General features: G+C 45.8%; 2 protein-coding genes across 3 annotated transcripts in view; one reads left to right on the forward strand and one right to left on the reverse strand.

Annotated features, from left to right (window-relative positions):
* Positions 1-3581, reverse strand: part of RABL6 (RAB, member RAS oncogene family like 6) — a 56487-nt gene extending 52906 nt beyond the window's left edge. For both annotated transcript variants that reach the window (XM_078615995.1, XM_078615996.1), the window contains exon 1: positions 3370-3581. The gene's annotated coding sequence lies outside the window, so the exon portion shown is untranslated. The remainder of the gene's footprint in view (positions 1-3369) is intronic.
* A 5806-nt stretch (positions 3582-9387) lies between these two features.
* Positions 9388-25279, forward strand: LOC144733968 (uncharacterized). The gene is made up of 3 exons (XM_078615997.1): positions 9388-9476; positions 21417-21818; positions 23251-25279. The coding sequence occupies exons 1-3, from the start codon at positions 9433-9435 to the stop codon at positions 24128-24130; spliced, it is 1326 nt and encodes a 441-aa protein (XP_078472123.1). The 5' UTR covers positions 9388-9432; the 3' UTR covers positions 24131-25279.
* Positions 25280-25445: the final 166 nt, after the last annotated feature.

Consider the following 25445-nt stretch of genomic DNA (forward strand, 5'->3'; position numbering starts at 1 on the left):
GTTCCCAGTCTACTGCAATGTCACAACCTCGGAGCTGTCGCCAGGGCGGGCGAGGCCACCTCATGACCCACAACCCACGCGGGGCCGTCCCCGAGTTAGGTGGCACTCATGGACCCCCAATGCGCCATGTGGGTTTGTTGAACTTCTTTCAAACCGTACGTAGCCCAACCGTGCCAATTGGAGGTGCGGGTGGGGAAGGACAACAAACTAAACACAAGCAGTTCTAAAGAAATTAGTTTTATATTGAGATTTAAAAGTGCAGAGTGGCTTCCTAATATCGGAAGATCGTTCTAGACGGCCACAAAAGTGCATCTGAAAGTGCGCGATACGGTGACCATCTTTGTTCGATGGCAAGCCAAAAGTTGCTGCGAAGATGGTCGGAGTTCGCGTAAAGGTTCATGTCCCTTGACGAGAGAGAATGGCAAAGTTCGGCGTGAGATGGAAGCCCCCGTGCCGTGTGATAAAACTTTGGTGAGTTTATTGCGATGCTATATCAAAGAGATTCTGGGTAACAGTAAAAGGGATAAGGAAAGTGCTGTAATTTGGACTGAGTGTGATGGTGCTCTCTCTGAGACCCGAGCAAGTAGGAGTAACACACACCTCCACCACCATCCGAATTCAAGTCCGTTGCACCGTGTTTGGATAAAATCATTAAGGCATAATTTTATGATTGAAGTACAGAACTCCTCTTATCCACAGCCTTATTATCCACAACTCTTATTAACTGTGGCAGCTGTAGTCAGCAAAAACGCTTATTGTCCGTGCCCATATTTCTTGCCAACATCCGCAATTTTACCCAAAATGCGTAGTTAAGCTGCTTTATAATTTATGTGCCTTTTCTGTGGCGAAGGGGAGTCGAGCGAAAATTGCATCCTATTATCCACGATATTTTACCCCACGGATAACAGTAAAATCGCAGATAGCTCCGTGAATAGTGTCCGTGATATCAGTCCCCCAAATCACTGCGGATAAGAGTTGAAAATATATTAGGTAATTGTGTTCCACAAACTGCTCCTGAATATTGATTACGTCCACAGTTATATCATCTGCTCCAGGAGCTTTTCCTTTTCTCGGATATCTCTGAAGACGTTGCAAAATGCAGCCAACAAAAAACTCAACGCATTCGCAAGTAACACTTTGGCCTTAAAAGAAAAGTATATTAGACGATATTTTGGGCAAAGTCAACAGAAGGATAGCCATAGTCCGAAACATTGCCCACTGTACATGTTTTTCTTTAAGGCCAGACTTTGTTATTGACGAATGTGTTGAGTATCTGTGGTAATTGTACTTTGTGCACCATTGTCAACGCAGAATCACCAATTATTAATGTTTAAAATATAATCCACATAATGAAGGTAGATTATGTTTTTGCCCATAACGAATGATGGCCAAGTTGTATTTGTTCATGTTAAAACGATCGCATGTCCATTGGTTTTACAGCCCTGTCGCCTAGCAATGCCGCTAAACGCGCCTTCCCACCTTTCAAGCAGGGCTGCAATAACGTGCAACTGATATAACCTGAAATAAAGTACAGTTGCAATAAAGTTCAGCTCCTGCATTAGTTTGGCGTCTGTCTGGATACCTCAGTCACTCATCTAGGCGTCTGTCTGGATACGTCCTCAACGACTGGATGGCTGGATGCGTGCGGCGACATGTCAAAATTTGCGCTGTGCGTAAGCGTGTCGAGTGTACGTTACATTATCACGCAAAAACACACGCAAAAAGCATACATGGTGAATACATCGTTCTCACAATCAATTCATTCACACCTTGCAACATATGCAGAACCCTCACAGCACTACTTTCTGACGCGGAGGTGAGAATCCTAGCAGCGTATTCCGGAAAACATCTAACGAGGCAAACCGCGTATAGCCAAAGCACGCACTGATAAAACAAGGTTTTCCTGGATTTTATATTTTGTCCGGCATCTCCAACCCTTTTTACGTCTCTCCGCTTACTCGACGTGGAGTTTACGTGTGTGGCTCATCTCTGGATGCTCCAGTTCCCTCCCACGTGTACGAACACTCATGAATTTGGTGAAAACATTTTAAAATGAAAAAAGACAAAGTAGGACCATCTTGAAAATGAGTGCCAAGACTCAGTATAGATTATCCTAAATAAACAAGTAACATTATTTTTGGATTTCAGATTAGTTTAGTTTATAGCGCCCCCCCCCCCCCCCATTTTAAATCCACTATTCATTATTCGGATAATCAATGCATTATTTTAAGTGATTACATCAATACGTTTCTTCCTCTAGGACTCAGTATAAAATAAGCCACCTGCTGCCCGAGATATCTGATGTTTACCGTCTTGGTTTTGCCCTGCAATGAGCAATACGACTGTGATGGCGTGCGGCTTGCATCACTTCCCGTCATCAATTAGCCGGGCACCGGCACGCGTCTGACAATCTGGGATTCTGTCCATCAGTAGCGACAATGGACTTATCTCGTTTCACCGCAGGCTCGTTGTGGTGCGTGCATCGCGCCTCCTCTGCAATGAGCATCTTCGTAGTAAAAGCTCGTCGCTACCATTAGTGGTAGAGAAGTAGTCAACCTCACGTCTTGTTAGTTTGCAATGGTACTTATTATTACAATGTTGTCACGGTGTGATTGCGCGACAGATATTGTGATCGCCTCTTGGGTCTCCGTCAGATGTAGCAGCAGTCGTATCGTGCCGTCACTCACGTGATTACAGTACTGTATTGACATCGCCTCTCCTGTATCATGAAGAGCAGCATTATTGTTATTATCGTACTGTCGTAATAATCATCGCGTCTCGATGTTTGCAGCAGTAATGCTGATATAATTATCATTAGTATAAGTATTATAACACCCAGTCGATCTGTGCTTGTGTTATTATGATCATGAGCGGTATTGTTATTAATATACTGTAGTAATCACCCTCCCCTCAGTCTGTGGTGGTATTATTGTCGTGACCATGATGACTGTTTCGAGTTTAAGATATTATACTGTAGTAGAGGAAACATCAATACTCGCATATCCTTATATAGCGACGCTATTGTTGATAGACTAGAGTAATGGTTACTATAGCATAGTGCTGATTAGTTATTGACGATGGCGAGCACTAATTACTACTCGATCACGGTTAGCCATTATCCGAATGCACCAATAATTTTCAAGCGTCTCAGGAAACAGCAGCGATACTAAGCACAGCGACCGCCTGCTATGACCGAGTCGGGATTGTTGCATTGGCAAGCTCGTAAGAGGGGGTGGCGTTGCGACCGAGGGGAGAGATAGATGCCGTGATGATCCATCAGTGGATAGTCCATGGCTGTTGACGATGATGAAGACGACGCCGCCGCCGAGTGTGTGTGACGGTGACAGCAGCAGCAGGAGGCTTCCTCACCTCAATCGCCGCCGCTCGCCCCTCGCTCACAGCGGGAGGATCTCTACGCGAGGCGGGAGAGCAGCGAGAGCGGAGGGCGCGAGAGAGCAAGGAGAAGAAGGGAGGGAGCCTGAGGGAGGGAGACGCTCAGGAGGGACGCGAGGAGAGATACGGGGAGGGAGACGCGAGCCGAGAGCGATCCGAGCCCCTCCAGTCGCCATGCGAGTCGCCCCGTGGTGACGTCCCGACCGTCGGGGTCAGAGGGCGCTCGGACGGAAGTGGTGCAGCCATTCTGAGCCACGTGGCACGGGAGCGCAGACTCCTGGCCCGGCGATGATGGCATTGAAGCTCGCTCCGGTGCCTACAGCATCGGGCTGAACGATTAATCGATTTCAAATAGAAATCTCAATTTGAAACAATGCGATTAACAAATCGCAAAGGCTGCGATTTTTTGCGATTTGAAAAGTCCTACTACTTTCTTATTGGAATTTTTTGTATTATAACTTTATTTATTTAGCTTAACAGTTCTGTGTTTGCTTGTTCTATTTCAATTAAGACATTTTAATAAATACAAGTTCGAAGCAATTCATATCTTTTAAGTTCTCATCCTTGTGTAGTGAGTCCAACTGAGTCGCAAACGTTCTTTAGAGGCAACACTTTTATTGTAACATCAGCCTGCTAACACCAGATACAGCCTAAGGTGGTGACCACACAGCTAAACACGTTCCTTTGGAGTGGGCAGGTCGGAACTTGGTTGGACAGCGCATTCGTGCACGACAGACAAATATGCACGACAGACAGACAAATAATCCCTGGTGGGCAATGTGGAACCAAATTTCGATTTAAAGCTTTCGTGACTGCAGGGATTCATCTTCTTGGTTCTTTCCGTAAAGTCACGTAGAAAGGAAGTAATAAAATAATAAAAATAAAACATGTTTTATTTTTAGAAGAAAAAAAATGTGGAACCAGTTGTTCCTACCTGTACTACTCTACGTAGGAGTTACAGCTACGAAGGGTCAGACCCTGACTCGGGTCGCAGACCACGTGTTGATGCCTCGTAGGACGTAGAGCTTCCAGCTTGTAGACGTGGAGCTTCAGCTTGTAGAATGCAGCGACCCCGGTCCCTCTCAGGGACCCACCTTATATCCCCCCCAGGTCGGGGCCGCTCCGCCCGTAATCATGACGAACCTCATGATTACGCGTAGGACTCCCCCGTATCGACGCGCAATCGGGCCGTGAATCAAAACGCCTAGATGGGTGAGGTGAGGCCAGGGGTCGAGTGTGGAGTGCATCGCGACTCGCCTCAGTGTGTAGGGAAGCGTAGGATGGCGGTGATGCTGGGAGGTGCCGTCATGGTACGCGGCAGCCCGATGACATGTGCTCCGACAGGCCGAAATTGTAGCAGGTAACATGGCCGCCTCCGGAGCGAGACGACGACCTTAACCGCCGCTGCTCGACCGTCCGCCGTGCACCATCGCCATGACTGTCGCCTCCGAATCGACGCACATGCAAAAAGGGGCTCCGTTCCATTAGGCGGCCCCAGCCCCGTGCGGAACACGGCACACGTCACCTGCGCCCTGTCCCGTTGTATAAGTAGCTGGGCTCGGATGCACTTAGTGACTTTGAGAGATGAGATGTCATCATCTTCAGCTGGAAGAATGATGATAATTGTTTTTTTACCCTTTTATCTGGCAACAAAACTGACATCTTTTTTACAAGGAGTCATGTTTGCATAGACCGCAATACCTGCAGTCATAATGCAAACAAAAAACATAACTATGATAATGTATGCACTGTCATTTTACTGGCAAATGAGGCTCCAATGGTGTAAATGTGTAATAAACCTTCTTGAGACGGCTTCGGAATCAGTCGTTTTTATTTCCACTTCCACAATTACACTTTACTCACACACTCTCCGTTGCTGGCAGACAACGGAGAGAGGGCAGACTTCACACCAAGTCCCCACCGCGCACGTGGCACCCAGAGCCCCCGTACGCGCGTGACTCCTGCTCTTGTCATTCCCAAGTCTGCTCTCGATCGTTCTCTCTCTCTCTCTCTTAATCCCTTCGTCACGTGGTACCCCCCAGCCAATCCTCCATAGACAGCATTGACCGTTCCCGATGGTTCCCTGTCAATCCCGGGACCACGCCTCTGATCCGGCTCCCCATTAGCTGGGGCACCGAATGGCCCGGCCAATCACCCCTGCTGACATGCCGAGATCACGCCGAGGCCATGCTCCCTGGCTCATCCCTTATTGGCTACAAAGCAGGACCGGCAAGCCAATCCCCACGTGAACCCTCTATGGCTGTTATTACAAATGCATACCCCGAGCTCTCATACTCTGATGGTGCATTGTCTTTGAGTTGTGCGCCTTTTGGCGTCATCTGGTCCAACACTATGTGAGACTAGGTTCTAAGGAAAGCTGTCTCGGGTGTGGACCAATCAACTTCAAGGACAGTGCATACATTATCAGAGTTATGTTTTTTGTTTGCATTATGACTGCAGGTATTGTGGTCTATCCAAACATGACTCCTTGTAAAAAAGGTGTCAGTTTTGTTGCCAGATAAAAGGGTAAAAAAACAACTATGGTTTTTACTGGCAAATGAAGTTCCAATGGTGGAAGAATGATGTGGAGGGTTTCCGCCAAGGCCAGTAATCTCTCCAGGACCAACGCGTCGATGCCATCGTGGTCCATCTCTGGGAAGGTGGCTTTCGCCAGCGCCAAAAGCGCGCTATGGAAGGCGAGGGCTGACTCATCCTCCCCCTTCTGTCGCGTGGCAAATTTGTGGCGCACGTTCGCCGAAGTCTTGTAAATAGACGCCATCCACTTAACTCAGCTCACTTGGTATATCTAATTAAGGACATCTCACTATCTTCAGGTGACTTCCTTGTCAGTTTCGATGTGGTATCTTTGTTTACCAAAGTTCCTGTGCCTGACACCATTGCAATCATTGAAGATTTGGTCCAACAAGGACTGAAAGCTGATTTACCTGTCCTGGTTAGACACTGCCTCAACAACACTTCACCTGGAACAGAACATTCTACAAACAATTTGAAGGCACACCAATGGGTTCTCCCTTGTCTCCAGTTGTAGCCAATATTTTCATGGAGAAATTTGAGACAGATGCCATCCAGGCATCCATCCTACGTCCTTCCTTGTGGAAGAGATATGTAGATGACACGTTCGTCATCTGGCCACATGGCCTACCAGCGCTGGGCAATTCCATACACCCAGCCATCAAATTCACCATGGAGGTGGAAAAGGATGGCAAGTTACCATTCTTGGATGTTTTAATCGAAAAGAGACCAGATGGCTCAAATGGGACACTGTCTACAGGAAAGCCACCCATACGGATGCCTACCTAAAACCTGACACCCACCACCATCCAGCCCAGAAGAATTCCCTCATCAAAACTCTACACCATAGGGCTCGTATTTCCGACCATCACCACCTCGCCAGTGAACTGGAACACGTACAAGATGAATGGATATTCGGACTACACAATCCGTAAAGCTATCACCCCAACCGTTAGGAAAGAACCATCTGAGGACCCAATCAAAACCATCACCTTGCCATACATAGCAGGGGTTACCAAACAGATTTCCCAAATCATGAGCAAACACAAGATCCAGGTTCGATTTAACACAGTACATACAATTCGTGATCTGATCCCATCTGTGAAGGATGTGATCCATGACATGCAATATCCCGGTGTCTACAAACTAAGCTGTGGCTGCGGCAGTAGTTAAATTGGGGAAACTGAGCGACATGTCTCGGACCATGTTCGTGAACATAAGGCAGATCTGAAACACGGTAGGACCAATACCTCAGCCGGGACTGATCATAGTTTTAAGGCTGTGGGCACACACTAAATTGTTTTTTCCAAGACGAAGGTACTCTGCAAACTTACTGGCTATCAACAAAGATTTGTTCATGAAACCATCCAGATATTTAAACACGGACACAATTTCAACCTAGAAGATGGGTACAAACTGAGCAATCATTGTGTAATAAAGGACTCTTTCACAGTGTCGATCTCCGTTGTCCTTTATTTGGGTTCGTGTAAATCTCGCTCCCACGGCGTCCTATCTCAGGCCTGCGTCTCCTCCGTCGAGCTCTCCGCAGCCACACTGCTGCTCCGCCCTGCAGCCACCCTGCTGCTCCGCTCTGCAGCCACACTGCTGCTCTGCTCTGCAGCCACACTGCTGCTCCGCTCCTCCTCGCTTACGGCCAGCCTTCCACAGCCCGCTAGCCCCCCTGCGCCTGGACACCGATGGCCGACGGTGCCGAGGTCTCCCAACACGTGGCGATCGCGCCACCCTCCCAGTACTGCCCAGCGTGGCCTCCTCCCGTTTTCACTCTGTCTTCACTCCCCGATCCCTTCCGGTTCTCTCCCTAAATCCTCTCCCCCACGTGACCCTAACTCCTCCCTCTCCTCACGTGACCCAGACTCCGCCCCCCTCAATCCTTGCTCGCATTACAATTGGAAGGACGTTATTAACCAGTTTAAGTCATAACTGGCTATGATGTTTCCATCCTACCTGCTGATGTTAACTGTTATTTCCGACTCTCTGAGTTGCATTGCCAGGTTGGATGTCTTTGCATTGACAGGCTGAATGTCTCACTAACACATCCACCGTTGCGGTGGTTCTCTTACATTGACATGCTAATCCCTCACAATACAATGGCTACCTCCACAGCCTCAGGGCGCCCTCCGATCTTACATTTACATGCAAATACCATCTCTAGCCCCACCCACTTACCCTTGGGCTACACATAATAAATGGGCTGAATGTCTCACTAGCACATCCACCATTGCGGTGGTTCTCTTACATTTGTAGTGAGTCCAACTGAGTCGCCGACGTTGTCTTGGGAGCAACATTATTTATTGCGCAACTTTAACATAACATCACACAATCTACACTCGGGTCTCGAATGCCCATCTAACCATGCTACAGCCAAACTAGACATGGTTCGCTATCCCGGCCCGGACCACAAGCTGGGTCCTGGACCGCATGGCTAAAGGCTTCTTCTCCCCGACGTGGATCTTCTTCACACCAGCACACGAAGAACCTCGAGCTCCTCACGGGGCCCCCGTTATATCCCCCTGGCTGGGGCTGGCTTCGCCCCACCCACCTTGCAGATCTCTCGAGCTCTTTCTCAAAGGCTCCCGAGAGCTTATTAGGACCACGTGACCACCCAGCGGCCCCCATCCACCGGTGGCGGCCCCCCTCCAATATCATCCGGTCACGTGTCAGCAGGTCAACCAGCGTATCATGCCCCTACGTAACCCTGGCTGGCTGACACTCCCTCTCGCTCCCTCACCGGAAGCCCACACCGCACACTGCTACAATGGTCACCTCCACAGCCTCAGGGCGCCCTCCGATCTTAAATTTACATGCAAATTCCATCTCTAGCCCCACCCACTTACCCTTGGGCTACACACAATACAATGGCCACCTCCACAACTTTGGTGGCGCCCTCCGTTCTTACATTTACATGCAAATTTCATTTCTAGCCCTGCCCACTTACCCTTGGGCTGCACACATCTCAGGCCGATATAACATCCTGCTTCATCAGCTCTCTCTCTCTCTGTATTTTTCACCTGAAGACGATTGTTTGTGTTGCGATCGAAACGTCGTGATATTTTTATTATTTTTCTATCTACGTGGCTTTACCGGAAGACCCATAGAATATGTATTCCTGCAGTCACGAAAGCTTTAAGTCAAGATTTAATTAGTTGCGCTTACGTGCCCGTGCTTAATTTTTGTTTTGATTATTTACCTTCGAAAAAAAATCTGGCCATGTCTTGCACCCCCAGAAATGTCATTTCGTACCCTCAGGGTGTGCAGCGTGCACCCCAGGTTAAAAACCACTGCTGTAAACGGTGTAGAGCTGCAGATAATGACGCTCGAACTTACTTGAGTTGTGAGGATCCCCGTGCAGCCAATCCGGACCCCGCCCCCCTCCTCAAGGCCCCGCCCCCTCCTCACAGGCCCCGCCCCTCGCCCAGGCTCCGCCCTGCCTAGCCCCGCCCCCAACCCCCTGCTCTCCCGAGGCCCCGACATCTGAATAGGCCGAAGATGGCGGCGGTGGCGGCTGCGTCCGCCCGCGAAACTAAGTTGAGGTGAGGGACTGAGCGGCTTCCGCTTCTCCTCCCCCGCGCAACTCTCTCCCCTTCTCTCTCGCATCGCGCTCCCCTTGCACCCCACCTCGCAGCCCGCGCGTGTGAGCGCGGGGCAGAGGAGCGTGTGAGGCGCGAAGCAAGGCACCGCCTTGGCCTAGGCACTGCGCAGCTCGTCTTCTTTCCACCGCCTCTTCCTCCTCCTCGCCCGCCATCGTGCCGCTGCTCCACTGCTGGCGTGACCGCTCGCCCCGAGCGCGGGCCCTCGCGGCCTAAACGCGCCCGAAGTTGCGCTCGGCGGGCACGCTGCGGCCCGTCGCTTTGTTTATAAACGTCGCGCTACTTGCGCAAGTGTACACTGTACGTTTACAGTAGCGTTGCAGTGTGTACTTTACAGTAATTACATGTAGACTGCAATAGCGGTACTGCCGTAATGTGTACCGTGTAGGCACAGTACCGCTATACATAGTGGCGCGTCAGCTGTGCTCTTTGTAACGGTCCAGTAATGCAGTACACTACAGGACGACACATACAGTATACATGACAGTGCTATGCATACAGTATAACTTCATACAGTGTACATACATACTGGACAATTGTTAATTAGTATAGCACGACTGTAATGTGAGAGACTTATGTATACTTACGTGGATGAACACTTTAAAAATATATAATGAATGTCTGCATTTATTTGTTTGCATTACTTTGTATTTGGTGCTCATGTGGATTGCATGATATAGGTATGCAATGTACCCCGGCAGAATTTTTTGGAAGGGATCACATTATTTAGCTGTCAAAGACCATGCTCAATCTACTGATGAATGAAGGCCTCCCCAAACCGGCGTAACCTCTTACAATTATTGTACGCTCCGACGAGAATGTTCTCGACATGTCAATACATTAAAATACTGTATACGTGTGATTACATCTGAAATTAATCATTGCGGTATATATGACAGTCCTGCATGGGATAGTGCAGTGTATGACCAGTGCTATTGCACTGCCGTAATGTTGTGTGTACATGGCGGGTCGTATTGTGCAGGGTGTTTTGCATAGATCCCGGTGGGTGGCCACACCTAGGCTCGCAAGCCGCATTCATCTCCTGGCTTGTTTACTACGAGAGATGCAGGCGAATGTTTTACTTTGCAATATGCTGGAACTTTATCTGAAACGGGGGAAAAAATCTGCGGAAGCAGGAGCAATGCAGGCCACTGCATCCTCTCCGGGGGCAATGCAGGTCACTTGCATAATTCCGGGGGCACTCGCCACAGATTTCTAAATTAAAACTTCCCAGGCCACGGAGGACGTTGGGAAGTTTGATCCCAGCTGGTTTAAATGCGATGTAAACCATTTCGGAATTCGTTTAGCGTGTAATTGCACCGTTAGATGAATTACATTTCACATCTGTTTACGCTTTACTTTGTAGTCGGGTTACCGCAATATGTCGATACCCACAATACATCGTACAATAGGAAGAGCCACACAAAATTGTTGTGATTTATCTAAAATATAATTTTCCTGACATGAAATGAACATAGTTATTAATCCATACATATATAGCTGTCAATATTAAATACATATTTAACACGTAGGCTTTCGCGACCAATTTCCACAATACATGTTTTTTGGGTTAGATCGCGGCGGGTTTAACGCCACATATTTACGCGATCTATTCCAATAAACCCATATGGATTAAATACATGATTTACACACTGCTTTCCAGAGTAATTGATGGAATGGAGATTGCACGTCTTTATTTAGTCGTTCTTGTAATTACGTTTATTTGGACAGGATGTGCGTTGTCGATTGTAATCATAACAAAGACTCGTGGCAGGCTTAAGTCGAGTAAACTGCAACTTTTAAGTCATTTATTTTTGCTGAACATTGTGAAGTAAACTGTTAAGTTATGGCAAACTGATTTAGCGACAATCGACATGTCGCGATATTTGATATTGTACTATAAAAAAAATGGCGATATAGCCCTAGTATGTAGTGATATCCCCATATATATAAAAGGCAAAGTTGTGAATGTCTGTCTGTTCAAAATGTTTAGCGTACTTCCCGACATGCAACAAACTGGAAATTTGCCATGTGGGTACTTTCCAGACTATACAACATGCAAAAATTATAAAAAAATACACTTTTTGGGGGGGGGGGGGGGCTTAATAATGCATCTATTTTTTGCATGGCAAGTGAGCTGTGACGTCAAATGTCACGTGACCCGCGCATGTTGAAGCGTAACGCATTGTAGTGTAGTGGTTTAGCGCGCTGCGCTACGAACCCGGCGACCCGAGTTCGGCCACCACCGGTGACGATTATTTGAGTAACTGCTGTGGTGTGTGAACATCACCACTGGGGAGACAAAGGCGGCCGGGCGTGGTGGATCCAAGTCCCGGGCGAAGCCGGGTAGTAAAGCTAGTAGATTAATATAATGCACCTTGTGTGTAATCTCCAGAGCTTACGACTTGCAAAAATGTAATAACCAGCTAAGAACCTATCGTGAGAAGTCTTACGAGGGAGACCTGAAGTTACATGGTATACGTTATGAAATTAGTGTTATACAGTATTTTGTGAATCTGTGTGAGGGTATTGAAATGCCATGTACATATAATGTAGCACCACATACGGTATAAATTATAGTTAATTATAATGTGATATATATTTAATGTTACTGTGCATAAATGATATACAGTATTGTTCTTAGATATGGTGCTGTGTGTGTATATCAACTTGCGTTAAATTACTGTGTATAGTTAAACATACTTATGTTTGAATATGATATATTGGAATGTATTAGGGATGTGTTCCACATTTGAAGAATAATCTGAAAAATCCAAGACTCGAACCTAGGTTGGGGTGTTGATTGCTCCAAAAACCGTGCCATCGCTTCCTGTGGGGAAGACACTTTAGCACTAACATTGTTGTTACTTCTTGTCATTTTCGTTTAAATAATACAAATGTAAAAAAGTTGTACGTAATAAATAAAAATGCAATGATTCTCATTTTAATTAGGTGAAATTAATGGGGTGTAAAAGCTAAATTGTGCCTAAAAGACTAAAATCACACGTGCACTTATTCACTGCAGTACCTTTAAAAGTATTGATAAAAAGAAGAATAAATGTCAGTCTTTTCTCAGTCTACTGCTGGATGAAGACCTCTCCATGCCGTGTTTGTCGTGGCGGTTGTTTGACCAGAATTCATCACCCTATGTGGTGAAGTACGGTCAGAAGGGAGCCAGTTGTGTTATCGGTCACCACACTGATGTTTACTGTGACCGAGAGTGAACTCGGGTTACCGGGTTCATAACGCAGTGTACAAACCACTGCACCATCACTCCTTAATTGTTGCACAGAAAAAATATGCAAATAACAAAACCTTTAATTCCTTAGAATATTAATTGGATGGTTAATCAAGCGGAGAGATTTAATGAAAACTAGATTTTAAATTCATTGAAGTTTTTACTATTACACATATTCGTCATATTAATGCATTTAGGTTGGTTACAATCAATATTTATTACATTTTACTGTTTCAAAATCAAGTACATTTTAATGTAACCTTAGGACAATTATAGCCAGTTTGCTGAGGTTGCGAACATAGAAATGTAAACGACCGAACATCCAGCTCAAGAATATATTACTGCTTTTTATTTTACAAGATGCACTTTGTTACGTTATATGGTACACCACCAAAAAGATTTACATTATGTACTTCATACACAGCTACATTTGTATTTTTATTAGCATTATTTGGTAAATTCAAATCTGTTAGGGAACTGTTATGTGCATTAGCGAGTATATAGATTTGAATAGGCATTTCATTTGGCACTGTTACATTTAATAGCATAGGGTAGATACTTGTACGTTATAATATGCCAGATTTATGGTCATCATGTTATTCTGACAGCATATAGAATACTTTCCACCACTTGTATAGTACTAATATTGTGTATGTTATCTTGTATTTTTAATACTCTGTAGGAAGTAGAGTGTTGGAAACATTTACACAGTGTGCTGTAGTCCAACATTGTGTATTATTGGACATCACTTTGTGCTGTGCTGGTGGAGTACTATTAATATCACTGCAGTACAGCTTACTGGGTATTCGGAGTACATTTTATATATGTATTCTATAGTCTTACCCTATTCTGTACTTGACGATTTGTATTCGTGTATCGTACTGTTTGAGTTTATTGTATTGATTACACGAATGGTCCCATTTAGCATGTCGTCCAGTTACCTAGCGAGGGAGATCTGTGGTGAGTGTGCACAGCAACAGCATGACAAAGACAAGAAGGTCAACATGACGGAGAACGAGTAGGGGGTTCTCTAAGGGGAATTGCACAACTAACAAACGAAGGGTTTAATGGTCATGAGCGAAACACGCTGGATCCCAGCGGTACTGTGGTTATGGGAGAAAGAGTACACACACAGAGGATGAGTTTAGGATTTACATTTTAGATTACATTTTTATATATTTAAAGGGAATTTTTTGTATTTATTTCTATTTTTATTGCAGGATGCCTTTTGAAAGACATTAAAGGCCAGTTTAGAAAATAAAACAATACAGCACACATAGAGCATCATTAAAACAACTGAAATGTGCTTCAGCACAGTGGTGACACAGTTTAAGGTCTGAGGAGGATGCTAGGAATTTTATAACACTAGTTAAGGAAAATTAAGTATTTTGGGTACCCAATTTAAGATGACAAGTGAAGAATATGGTGGGTGGGTTGTGCTCAGAAGCACGAGGGTAGTTACTTAGACAGGCACTTGATTGGGTTCCAAGAGGTCACAATAAAGGGGAAGCCCTTGGACTTGACATTGAACCCCAATAAGTCATCTCTCCCCTCTTGCTACGACGTGCTATTTGATGTGCTGTTTGTGCCCACCCCTGACACACATGTCTATATTTGTCTATCTTTCTTGTCGCTCATTGTGTCACTCCGTCTTTCCATTTATGTCTCTGTTGCTCTGTGTTTTTCTCCATGTCCCTCTCGCTTTTGTGTCCCTGGTTATGCCTGTCTCTATGTGTCTGTCAGTGGCATGTCTCACCATTTCCCTTTTGACCTCTTTTTCTCTCTCGCTCTTTATGCCCCCGTCTGTGTATCACATTTATCTTGTAACCTTCCTGTCTTTCTGTTGCTCCTAGTTGTGTCAATGTGTACTTGTATCTCTCTGATGACTCTGTATGTTTCTATTCATCTGTGTCGCTTGTGTTGCGATCGAAACGTCGTAGTTTTTTGTTATTTTCTTTGAACCTATCTTCGTGACTTTACGAAAAGACCCAAAGAATATGAAATGGGTGGATAATTCAGACTTCCAACTGCAGTGGCAGGATAAGGGCAGTTTGAAGGCAAGGCCCAGCCTCTGCAGTGGACGGCTTTGAGGGGTAACTTGGTGGTGATCTGAACGGCTGCCAGCGACTGATCCAAGCAGGCAGTGGTGTTGCTGTGTGTCCATGGTTGGAGCTGTGTGGTAATTATTCATTGTCTATTCGTCGAGACGATGGTAACAGCTTTCTGCCATGCAATGTAAGTGTATTACCGTGTTAGAGTATAGTTCTATAGTACACGCACACACTGCGTTGTATCATGTATTTATGTAAAGTGCTATAGTTCACAAGCTGTGTGGCACCTGGCTGTGGGTCTGTTACGTAACCTCCTGCCAAGCGGGCCTTCCACACTTCACATGGCCTCAAAGTGCACCTAGCATGGCACAAGTGCCGTGGTGACCTCACCGGCACTTAGTGGTGAATGGCGGTTATTGTATGGATAGTGCTGTAATTCACATACTGCATGGTGCTGTGTAACAGCATAGTGCTGTGCATAGTGTGTGGCATCGTAAGGATCTTGCCATAATCACTTATTTAATGTTAATGCCACACGTGATTTATGATGTGGTTGGCCTTGTTCCATTTAGTCAGTGGACACCTCACTGAACAGAAGCTGAGAATGCAGGGCTGAATAGCGATTTATTTATTTATAAAATGTAACGTCAGCTCATTTAAACGTGATTGTTGGAGTCGAGTCCCAATGATCTTGTGAATGTACTCTAAAGCGAGGGTTATTTGGATGACTCCAAACTGATTTTTGCCTGTAATGCCTTAGTACATTGTCATTCAAACATGCGCGCACACACACGTGAACAAGTCCACGTGTATGCGTTCTTCACGAGACTTAAAATACATTTAGAAGTATATAGCGACCAACCGTGAATTAATTAACACAATTCATTCATAAACAGCTGACATCTGATGGAATTTGTTTATTTTGCAAGCGACAAGTGAGAAAAATGCAAGCAGTAAAATGACAGTGTAGAAAATGTGTGTATATCAATAGGAATCCATGCAACCAAAACAAACGGGCGAGCAAGAGTGTGCTGGTGTACGTAACGCCCAATATTATCAACACATTAAACGTGTCACAGGATGGCACAACGCTAACGCTTGTTCCCCAGCAATATGACCCTCGGTTCGAATCACCATGCGGGTGCCTTCTGATTAGCCCGTTTGGCTACGTATATGGTGCGAAAGAAATTAAACGTACATACATACATGAAGTTTCTATGTTGTCCCCCCTTTATATACAGGTTTGCTCAAGGTTCGCCTGTTTCCTCCCATACCTAAGCAAAAACATTGTGTAACTTGTGTTGGCCAATCATTCCAATGCCAAAAAAATACCAGCAGAATACTCGTTTCGGATTATAATACTTTCATTTTATTATTATTATCATACAGAGCAACGTTGCCCCCTTTTGTGAAAACGTGGCAGGACCCTCCTGGAAAAGAGTTTTGGCACTTTGTGGGGCTTTCCTCGGGAAACAAGCATAGTCGTCATAATAAAATTTACATATGATTATAAAATATAATCCTTATGTATCATCAACACTTGTCCTGTGTTGTATGTGTCGGGTCTTGAAAAAAAAATGAAAATGGAAAAATGCGTAATTATCCGAAATTATGCTAATGTAAGTAATTGTGTGCATAATGTATTCTAATTAGGGAGGTGTAATTGTATAAAGTTATGCAAAGGTATGTGATTATGCTAATGTATGTAGTTATGATAAGTAGGCTCAGCTTCGTTGCCTAGGGTTGTATTATCAATCGGGATAATACAATGAATTGTATGAAGTTATGCAAGTGTGATGTAAGTATGCTAAATTAAGCTTGGCTTCGTTGTCTAGGGTTGTATTATCAATCGGTATAATACAATTATTCTCGCTTTAACATTTACGGATTATGTCTTCGTGTGTATGTCAGGTCTCCAAATTCAAATCTCACCGCAGGATACAGTTCTCATGATTGAGATTATTATGCATGAACTTAGGAAGGCACCACTCAGACACTTCTGTGTTAAGCAATTTTGATTTCTAACCAAAAACTTAACACTCTAATATGTGAACCCTTATGCTTGGAATTGTCAACACAGTACTCCTGGAGATGTTCTCCTCATTGATCCGGACATTTAACCCTCAATGATTACGTTGTTAAACTGGGTAACAGAACAATCGATAAAATCTTCAGAGTAACGCGAGCATATACGGCGATAGGAAAAAGTCCTTAAAAATGAATGTGACGATATTCATACAAACGGCAATAAAGAAACATGTCCCGAAGGCATGAATTCATTGGAAATATCACAACAAAAATAACGACTAAAATACTTCTAAACGATCGTATCCACGTAACTCTATGGGCCGCAATGTTCTTCATCATCAGCTAATAGTTGACGCGCTCTTATCATTAGTCTTTTTATTATTATTCCCGATATGTGCGTTATGTGCGTGTTGGTGGTTTGTCTTCTTGTTTATCTCTGTTGTGTTAAGCAGACGTCGAGGTTGGGCATTCCTTGTACCAAAATTTAGTTTGTTCCCTGCGGAGCGGTGAGTGTGTGAGGGTGGGCGTGTCATACAAACGGCTACGTTGCTCTCTCTCGCTCGGGGCGTCAGCTGCAACTGCTTGTCCGCTGCTGGATGACGAGTTGGCACGACGCTCGCCGTCGGCGGTGCGCGATGAGTCCGTCGTCAGATAGCGCCCGCAGCTCGTCCTCTGGCCACCGTTCCTCTTTTCTTGGTTCCCAGCTGATGCTGGTCGGTGTGTGCGTGGGTCGAACCCACGGCTCTCTCGCCGGCGCTCTCCTCTTCCTCACGGGCGGCTGGTCAGGCTCTTTCTCCTGCTGGATGAGTTGAGTCGGTACGACGCTTGACTTTGAAGGTGCTCAATAGCGCTCGCCGCTTGTCCGCTGGCAGTTGACACCCTTGCTCGGTGGCGCTGCTGCGTGCTCTCTCCTGCTCCGTGCTCTCTAGCAGTGCACGATTGCGCGTGCAGCTTGGTCGATGCTTGGCGCTTTCCGCCCTTTCTCGAGGTTGATTGCTTGACGTTGCTCGTCAGTTCAACTCGAGCTGCAGCTGCTCGTGGGAGCTGCACTCACTCTCAAAACTTGAAAATTGTATTCGCACACCTCTTAAACAACTGTGAAAGCTTAGTACAATACAACTTATCGCAATCCTTGACTTTGCAAGCGACTCAAAACATCGGGATAAATGTAGAATAAAACTTTCAGCGATACTCTGTTGGTCCATGCCGAACTCAGCACCGAGCATCACCTCGCCCCTCTTCTCTGCGAGACACGACACCCATTGCTAATGTCGAGGCCATGCCCCGGAGCCTGCCCGTCGCAGTACTCTCTGTCGCTTATCGTAGTAGCCTCTTGCATGATCTGCGCCTTTGGTTATATCTGAAATTCGCTCCCCTCTCTGCGTGTCTCTTGCGAGAGGAAAAAAATGCCCTCTGTCACCGCAGGCGCCTGGTTGTCCCCCCCTCTTCCCTTGGTGACCCCGGACTGTTTCTGTCAAAGTGTATGCTTTGTTTGCATCCCCCCCCTTCTCCGTGATCTCTGCTAAAAAGGGAGGGGAGGCAGCCTTTAATCGTATTTTATGGCTACCATGTGTTGTCAAATTGTTGGAAGACAAAGGCGGCCGGGGAGGCTCTGATTCCATGGAATACATATTATCTGGTCTTGTGCGTTTGACCTGTTTTTCTTGTATCTCTTTTGAGTTACCCCAAGATTTGTGATGTATCATAATTTTTACCACAGATATTCTGAGGGTTTTATTAAGCTGTTGCTCTCCATCCGTGTCACCAGGGATCTGTGCTTTTTAGTCTCGAGTTTTATTTTTATATCCTGAGGTTGGATTTATAACTAAGTTTTCACTTAAGCTTTCTTGACTGCCGGAATTCATATTCCTTGGTTCTCTTGGTAAAGTCATGTAGATAGAAACATACAATAAGAAATCATATATATATTTGAGTTGAATAAGGGTGAAATTAAATAAGTAATAATAATAAAGCCACTAATATATAACTGCAGTCTATAACGTCCATTTGTTCTTTTGGCTGAGTTTAGAACTTTTACCGTTAAAGAAAACGCCAGTTGTAATGCCCGTTTGTCTCTGCTATGTGCCTGTGTATTACGGCTCTGGAGATGTTTGTGAAATGTTCAAACGTTATTGGGTCGTGTCATGCGGTCCTTTGACAATCTGGAGATTTCCCAGATCTTCGTTAACCCCTCTTTGCCCCGGAGTTTATTATTTTAATGGCTCTTTATGACCTCCAGATGTTTGGTGTGGCTGGTGGGAGGTAGCGGGGTTGAGGGTGTTTGTTTTATTTTTTTAATCGATTATTATTTTTAAAAAATATTGACAATTATTTTTATTATAAACTTTTGGAAAAAGGCCTATATATACAACACCTGGGTTCGTGAGCAAACATTTTTGACAAAAAGTCTGCAAATAAACTACAGCGCCTCCTTGAATTGGATTGTAATTCGAAATATTTTCACAAATCATTCCATTCTTCTTGTACAGGAGACCCTTGAATCTCGCAGGTTCATCTTTTGCGATCGCGGGGGTTAGTTTTGGCCCTTTGCAGGTATACTGTACCCAGAAGTACAGTATCATTGACTGATACCGTGGTACGGGGCGGGAGAGGGACGCGAGGTAGTCGGTGGCATCTCAATCTTTGCCGTGCAAGCATTTCGCGGACAAAGACCCCCGTATAGCCTTTTAGCAGACTGCTGGGGCAAGTGCTGTTAGCGAGCACCTACGAAAGCTGACATGGTACACGAGGGGGTGGTTGGCCAGCACCACACCCGGGTGCCTTTGTCTCCCCAGTGGCGATGTTTACACATCACACCAGGTACTCATTTGAGGCTGAATCGACCTAGGGGAGATCCAGGACAGATTCAGGTCATTGGTATTGGGCGTGAGCGGAAATCGAACTCGGGTTGCCGGGTTCGTAGTGCAGTGTGCTAACCGTAGAACTTTTTCAACCACAACTTTAATATTGCAATCATACGTTCAGCATTGTCGTTCACTGTTCTCGTCACCACATAGAGGGGTGTTTGGCACGGGAGGGTTACAACTTAGACCAGGGGTTCTCAGGGTCTGACCGAGGCAGCAGTGTTGGGTTTGCCATTAATGTGGAAACACTGCATACACGTGGACGCTGATGCGGGGTTGCGTGATGCCGCACCAACTCGATGGGGCTGTGAGTGCATCTTACATAGCTAACCCTGCATTTTATTGAGAAGTTTCTTTTACATGTATACAGTATCTGATTGTATGGCTCTTCTCTAGCTCATGCTTTTTGACTCTTAATTATTTTAAACCCCCCTTGGATAGTCACTTCAGCTACCTCGAGGTCCATGGAGCTGGGACAGCACAGTTTTAGACAGCCACGGGTAAATCGTGTGCTTGATCGCGACCAAAAACACCCGATTGAGAATAACTGCGCATTGTCCTAGCGGTGTTTACAATGCCATGTATCTTGTCAGGTGAAATCTCATAAAATCTGAAAGTTAACCGTGTGTGCAGTCCGTGGGTTGTGGCTGAATTTCCCCACGAGGTCGTGCCTGGACGGATGGCTCTCCGATTGGCATCATGTGGCGCAGTTTTCTCCACAGGCAGGTGCTGCCTTTACTCTCCCCCGCCTACTCTACTGTTGCCAGCACAGATTAGCAGATAAAAGTCTGCGTGGCTCCGCTGTGCATGTCCGCGCGCGCATTTTCCGTGGTGTCTCCCCTGGTTTGCTCGGCTCGTAAGGCACAACTGTATATTTAATTGCTTTTCCATTTATATTTGTGGATACTGGCATTGACAAGATTTATCAAAGATTCTGCATGCATATAACCTGCTGTACGTCTGTGTTGGAGGGGGAATTTTTAAAAGAGTGAAAAATATTTGCCGAGTGTGTCAGTTCCATATTGGCAGCACAAAATGTGAGAAATTTAACAGTACAGAGCAAGGCAGTGTGTTTAACAGGAACATCATCTGAGTCATATATTGCCTTGTGGCGGTTGGCCCTCGAGGGACCGTGTCCAACACATTGCAACCATTTAGCTCCAGAAAGCATTCGTACGTATGTAGAGCTTCTTTCGCACAGCACGCAGCCACCTGTGCTAATCGGAAGTGCGGCGAAGGACAACAAGCTAAACAACAAGCAGTTCTAAAGAAATTAGTTTGTCAATCTAGATTATTTAAAAGTGTAAAGCTCCAACGGCTTCCTAATATCGTAAGGAAGAGCGTTCCAGACGGCTGCAGAAGCGCATCTGAAAACCTGCGATGCGGTGACCGTCTTTGTTCGATGATCAGCTGCCACACATCGCTGCTGCGAGGATGACCTCAGTGGGCTTTGCCTGATAGGATGGGGATGGTTTCGTTTTATTTGTATGTGTTTGGTGATGTTTACCTTTCTTGTACTTTGTACTACAATCATGTTTTTGTACTGTTTGTTGTTGTAACGTTCTTATCCGCCCTGACTGGACATCTGTGAAAAAGAGCTTTTTAGGTTATCAGATTCCTCCAGTATAAATAAATATTCTGATTCTGATGAATGTGTCTGTGAAATGAATTGTGCAAACGTACACAATTCTGCTCTCTTTAGTGAGAAAATGGTGACTTCGGACCACGAGAATGTAAAAACCAAGAGACAGGAGGAAGGTGTTAAGGAGAACGCGGTGAGCGAAAGCGAGCTGCCGGCGCCGATGCCACCAACGCCGAGCACGGAGGAGAAGTGTGATGCAAGCATGGAGGGGAAGGGCGACGCGGCGCGAGCGCTGGCGAGGAGGAATCACGCCCAGTCGAGGGACACCGGCGGCGGCATGGCCGGTGACGGCCTTGTTCGGGGCGCGGGCTCGGAGGCTCCGCAGGAGAAGCAGAAACGGGCGAGCAGGGGCCCGGCACCCCCCATGCACGACGACCCGTCGCTCCCGGCGGGCTGGCTCCGCAAGCTCAAGCAGAGGAAATCTGGGAGGTCTGCGGGGAAATACGACGTCTACATATTCAGGTGCGTGCACGCCCACGCGAACCGTCCGAAAAAGCGGCGGACGTCACGGGAAGGAATCCCCATGGCCGTGGCGCTCTGGCCCGCTCATGTCTTACCACGTGCAGCCTCAAACACAGCAGCGAGTCATGGCCGACTTTGTTTTTCCATGACTGAGCTTATGGATGCAGCCAAAAGAAAGCGAAGTCCTTTTAGGTAAGTGTTATTTTTAACACAGTTGCAGAGAAATTGCCCCCATGGTAAATGGCACCAACAAACCTTGTATCAGAGTTTGTAGATAAGAAATACAAGTTAACATGTTTCTTGAATTGAGCAAGGTTATTATAAGAGCTTGGCAAATAGGACAATTAGAAAACTTCAAACGTGTGTCAGACAACATACAACTTAGGTACGTATATACAGGAGTAAATCGTATTTTAAGTTCTTTATATACACACACACATGTCTTGGCTCTAACAGCCCAGGAACAAAACGTGGCAGTAGGTTAGCATGGTTATATTGTACAGATTGTTTTAATTATTATTGTTATGCTTGTTTTCCAAGGAAAACCTCACAAAGTCTCAATACTTTTTCAGGAGGGTCCTGCCAAGTCTTTTTCAGTATCGGGGCAATGCTGCTGCTGTGCGATCCCAATAAAGTAATTTTTGGGTAATTTTTCAGCATTCGGATGTTTGGCTAATCCTGGTTACATTGTGTGTTTTTTTTGTTTTGGGAGGAAATTGGAGAACCCAGAGGAAACCCATGCAGAACAGGTGGAGAAAACATACAAACTCCACGCAGAAAGGTGGCCGAGTCGGGAATCGAACTCAGATCCATCTAGCTGCGAGGCGCAAATGTTAGCACCGCTACCCTATTATAGTGTTGAAACGGACACACAATAGGAAACTTACACTTTTACACTTCGTGTGAGTAGAACTGAGTTAGCCTGCTATGTTGCCGCATGTTCAACAGAGGGCAGTGTCGTATGCAAGTAAAATGTGTGGGCTTGTACGTTTTCTCATGGACTGCATTGGATCTTGGCTCAGAAAAAGCCCTGATTGTAACGGGCTTGGAACTCGCTCTTGCCACAGAGTTTTACACTGGCGGATGACGGTGCTGGATTTTTGAAGGTTGAGAAACACTGGCACTGACAAAAAGTTGCAATATTTTTTTTTACAAAATGTTCCAGTGCACGTTTAAAACAAATGACAATTAAAACTGAAAACTTGGAAAAAAACCTAATTGGGATGATCAAGTTTAAAGTATTCTAATTTTGCTCTCTACTTTTTTTTAAGAGACCCTTCTAAACCATGAATTTAAAAGTTAGCTGAAACATTGGTGCAAATAAAATGTTTTGAGTTATTATTTAGGATACGTTTGTTTAAATGTATTTGTTTAAATCTAGTAACACTGGTCCCCTTGTGTAACTCGTACACATGCCTTCTGTGTCTTTCAGCCCGGAGGGAAAGCAGTTCCGATCACATGCCGAGCTCCGGGTCTACTTCGGTAAGGTAGGGGAGGGGATCCTGAAACCCGAAGACTTTGACTTCACGGTGGGAGGACGAGGCAGGTCCGACGGGAGAGGCAACCGCTATCCACGCATGCCCAGATCGCCGAAGGCCGCAGGGCCAACAAGAGGGCAGGGTCGGGGCAGAGGAAGGGGCCGGGGCAAGGTGACTGGAGGCTTGGGACGGGGTAGAGGCTTGCCAGGCAGACCACCCAGCCAGCCAGCCATCGACCCTCTGGCGCAGGGGCACACCGGAGTTGGGAGCGTTCCTCCCCCGAGCGCTGCCGTGCTCGCCGCAGGAGAGCTCATGCTGGCGAAGAGGAAGCGCGGTCGCAAACCCAAACTGGGCGCGGAGGCTTTTCCGCCCCCTCGGCCACCTCCGAAGAAGGCCAAGTTTGAGCTGCCCGTCTCCGAGGAAAAGAAAACAGTGGAGGTCGCGAATCTCTCAGCGGGTTTTCCGGTTATAAAAGAAGTGCCCACCGTCATCAAATACACGGCGCCTCAGTCGGCAACTGTGGGAAGCGCCGCAGAAGTGAGGCCTCAGATCGGTGAACCTGAGGACAGGCAACCGAAGGTCAACTTTAAGTTTTACAAGCAGCGGTCTAAGAGCAACTCTGTGGACAAGCCCAAGAAACGAGAAGAGCCCAAACCGAAGATAGTTTTTGTCTCCTCTAATGCACCGGTCCGGTCGGAGGCGCCCGTCAGGAAGCCCGCGGATGGAAACAAGCTCAAGGAACAACCGTCAGAATCGGCGGTGGCCGTTCCCGACAGCAGCTCCTCGCCCTCGCAGTTGGACCAAGGACGATCGGCAGAGACCAGAAGTGCGTAACGCGACGTGAGAGAACCCACACATTTATTAATCATAACTTGAGAACTGTAACCTTTAAAAGGGACCTGCTGCTAAGATTGCCTATCCCAGAATGTGCTGCCCGGTTGTTTCTTCCTGTATGAGAACACATAACCGATAATAGAGCTCTCCACGCACACGCTTCCACGAACAATAGACTCTTGTCTTCTCCCGCAATACCGTCTATTATTGTGGTCTTTGCATTTAGTAGTGAGAAAAGGGCATAGACACATCTGTTACTAAGTTACGTGCTCAGTGTGCCACTCTCTTCCATATAACCAGTGCTCAGTGGCAAAATCAGTAACCGGCAATGTTTATCCGTCAGCCTATGTACACAGCCCGTCTAAGACAGTCGTGTGACACGTTGCTTTGTAGGAGGTTACGGTGTACTCTGCATATTTTACAGTTCAGTGTTTCAGTGTATAAATACCGTTACGTCTATGGGAGCTACGCAAAGCTTTGCAGTCTGCAATGGTGACATGTGTAGTGCTCATTATTTACAAGCAAAACCTGTTGCAATATTCCATTGCTCAGTGTAGGACGCTGTGCACCCTTGAGGCCTTTCTGTGGTGTGGTTTTTTCGTACTGTATTTATTTGCTATAGTTTTGAACTGACCAGTCGAGAAACTTACGCGAAGTATTTTATAAGACTAATCACATGTGCAATGGAAAATAAGAATGTAGTTTTTTTGCTCTTTTTATGCTGCACTGTTTATGAACAAATGGATGTTATTGTTACACTTGCTAGCATTCAGCATTAAGTTTTGTGGTGTCAGTTTAGTAACATTTGTGTATTGTGATATCTATTATATTTTAGAGCAATACAAGAGATATCGGCACATGTTAATCTAAAATAACAAATCATTTAATGTTTTCATGCCAAAAAAAATTAATCCAATTAAAAACATCGAATGCTAGCAAGTCTAAAGCTATATTTGATGCATTTGAAAAATGTTTGGAAGGAAGCACTGAAATGTAATATAGAGTATGTTATAGGCTATTTCGTGTTTTGCAGTGTCCAGTTTTTCTATACTGAATCTATGTGGCTTTATTGTACAGTATCTAAACTGAGTTAATCTTGAGAGCTTGCTGGATATTGTAGCATTGTATGTAAATAAACGTACGAAGTTTGATGCAGGTGGATTGCGTTTATTGCACAGCAGAATCGTGGTCCTGTAAGCACGGGCCCAGGAGTCCAGGCTTTGCCTGCAATGGGTGCAGATCTGATGGCAGGATGGATGTGACTGAGGTGTGGTAGTGAACGCTTCACCTTGGTTTTGAACATAACATAACTTGC

This window comes from Lampetra planeri, chromosome 49 (genome assembly GCF_965212315.1).
Source record: "Lampetra planeri chromosome 49, kcLamPlan1.2.h2, whole genome shotgun sequence".
NCBI classification, from domain to species: domain Eukaryota; kingdom Metazoa; phylum Chordata; class Hyperoartia; order Petromyzontiformes; family Petromyzontidae; genus Lampetra; species Lampetra planeri.

Bases quoted from the DNA above. Each gene is read 5' to 3' on its own strand.
- LOC144733968 (XM_078615997.1), top strand. From the start codon at position 9,433: ATGGCGGCGGTGGCGGCTGCGTCCGCCCGCGAAACTAAGTTGAG. The intron at 9,477-21,416 runs GTGAGGGACTGA...TGCTCTCTTTAG, and splicing joins GCCCGCGAAACTAAGTTGAG to TGAGAAAATGGTGACTTCGG. The intron at 21,819-23,250 runs GTGCGTGCACGC...TGTGTCTTTCAG, and splicing joins TACGACGTCTACATATTCAG to CCCGGAGGGAAAGCAGTTCC.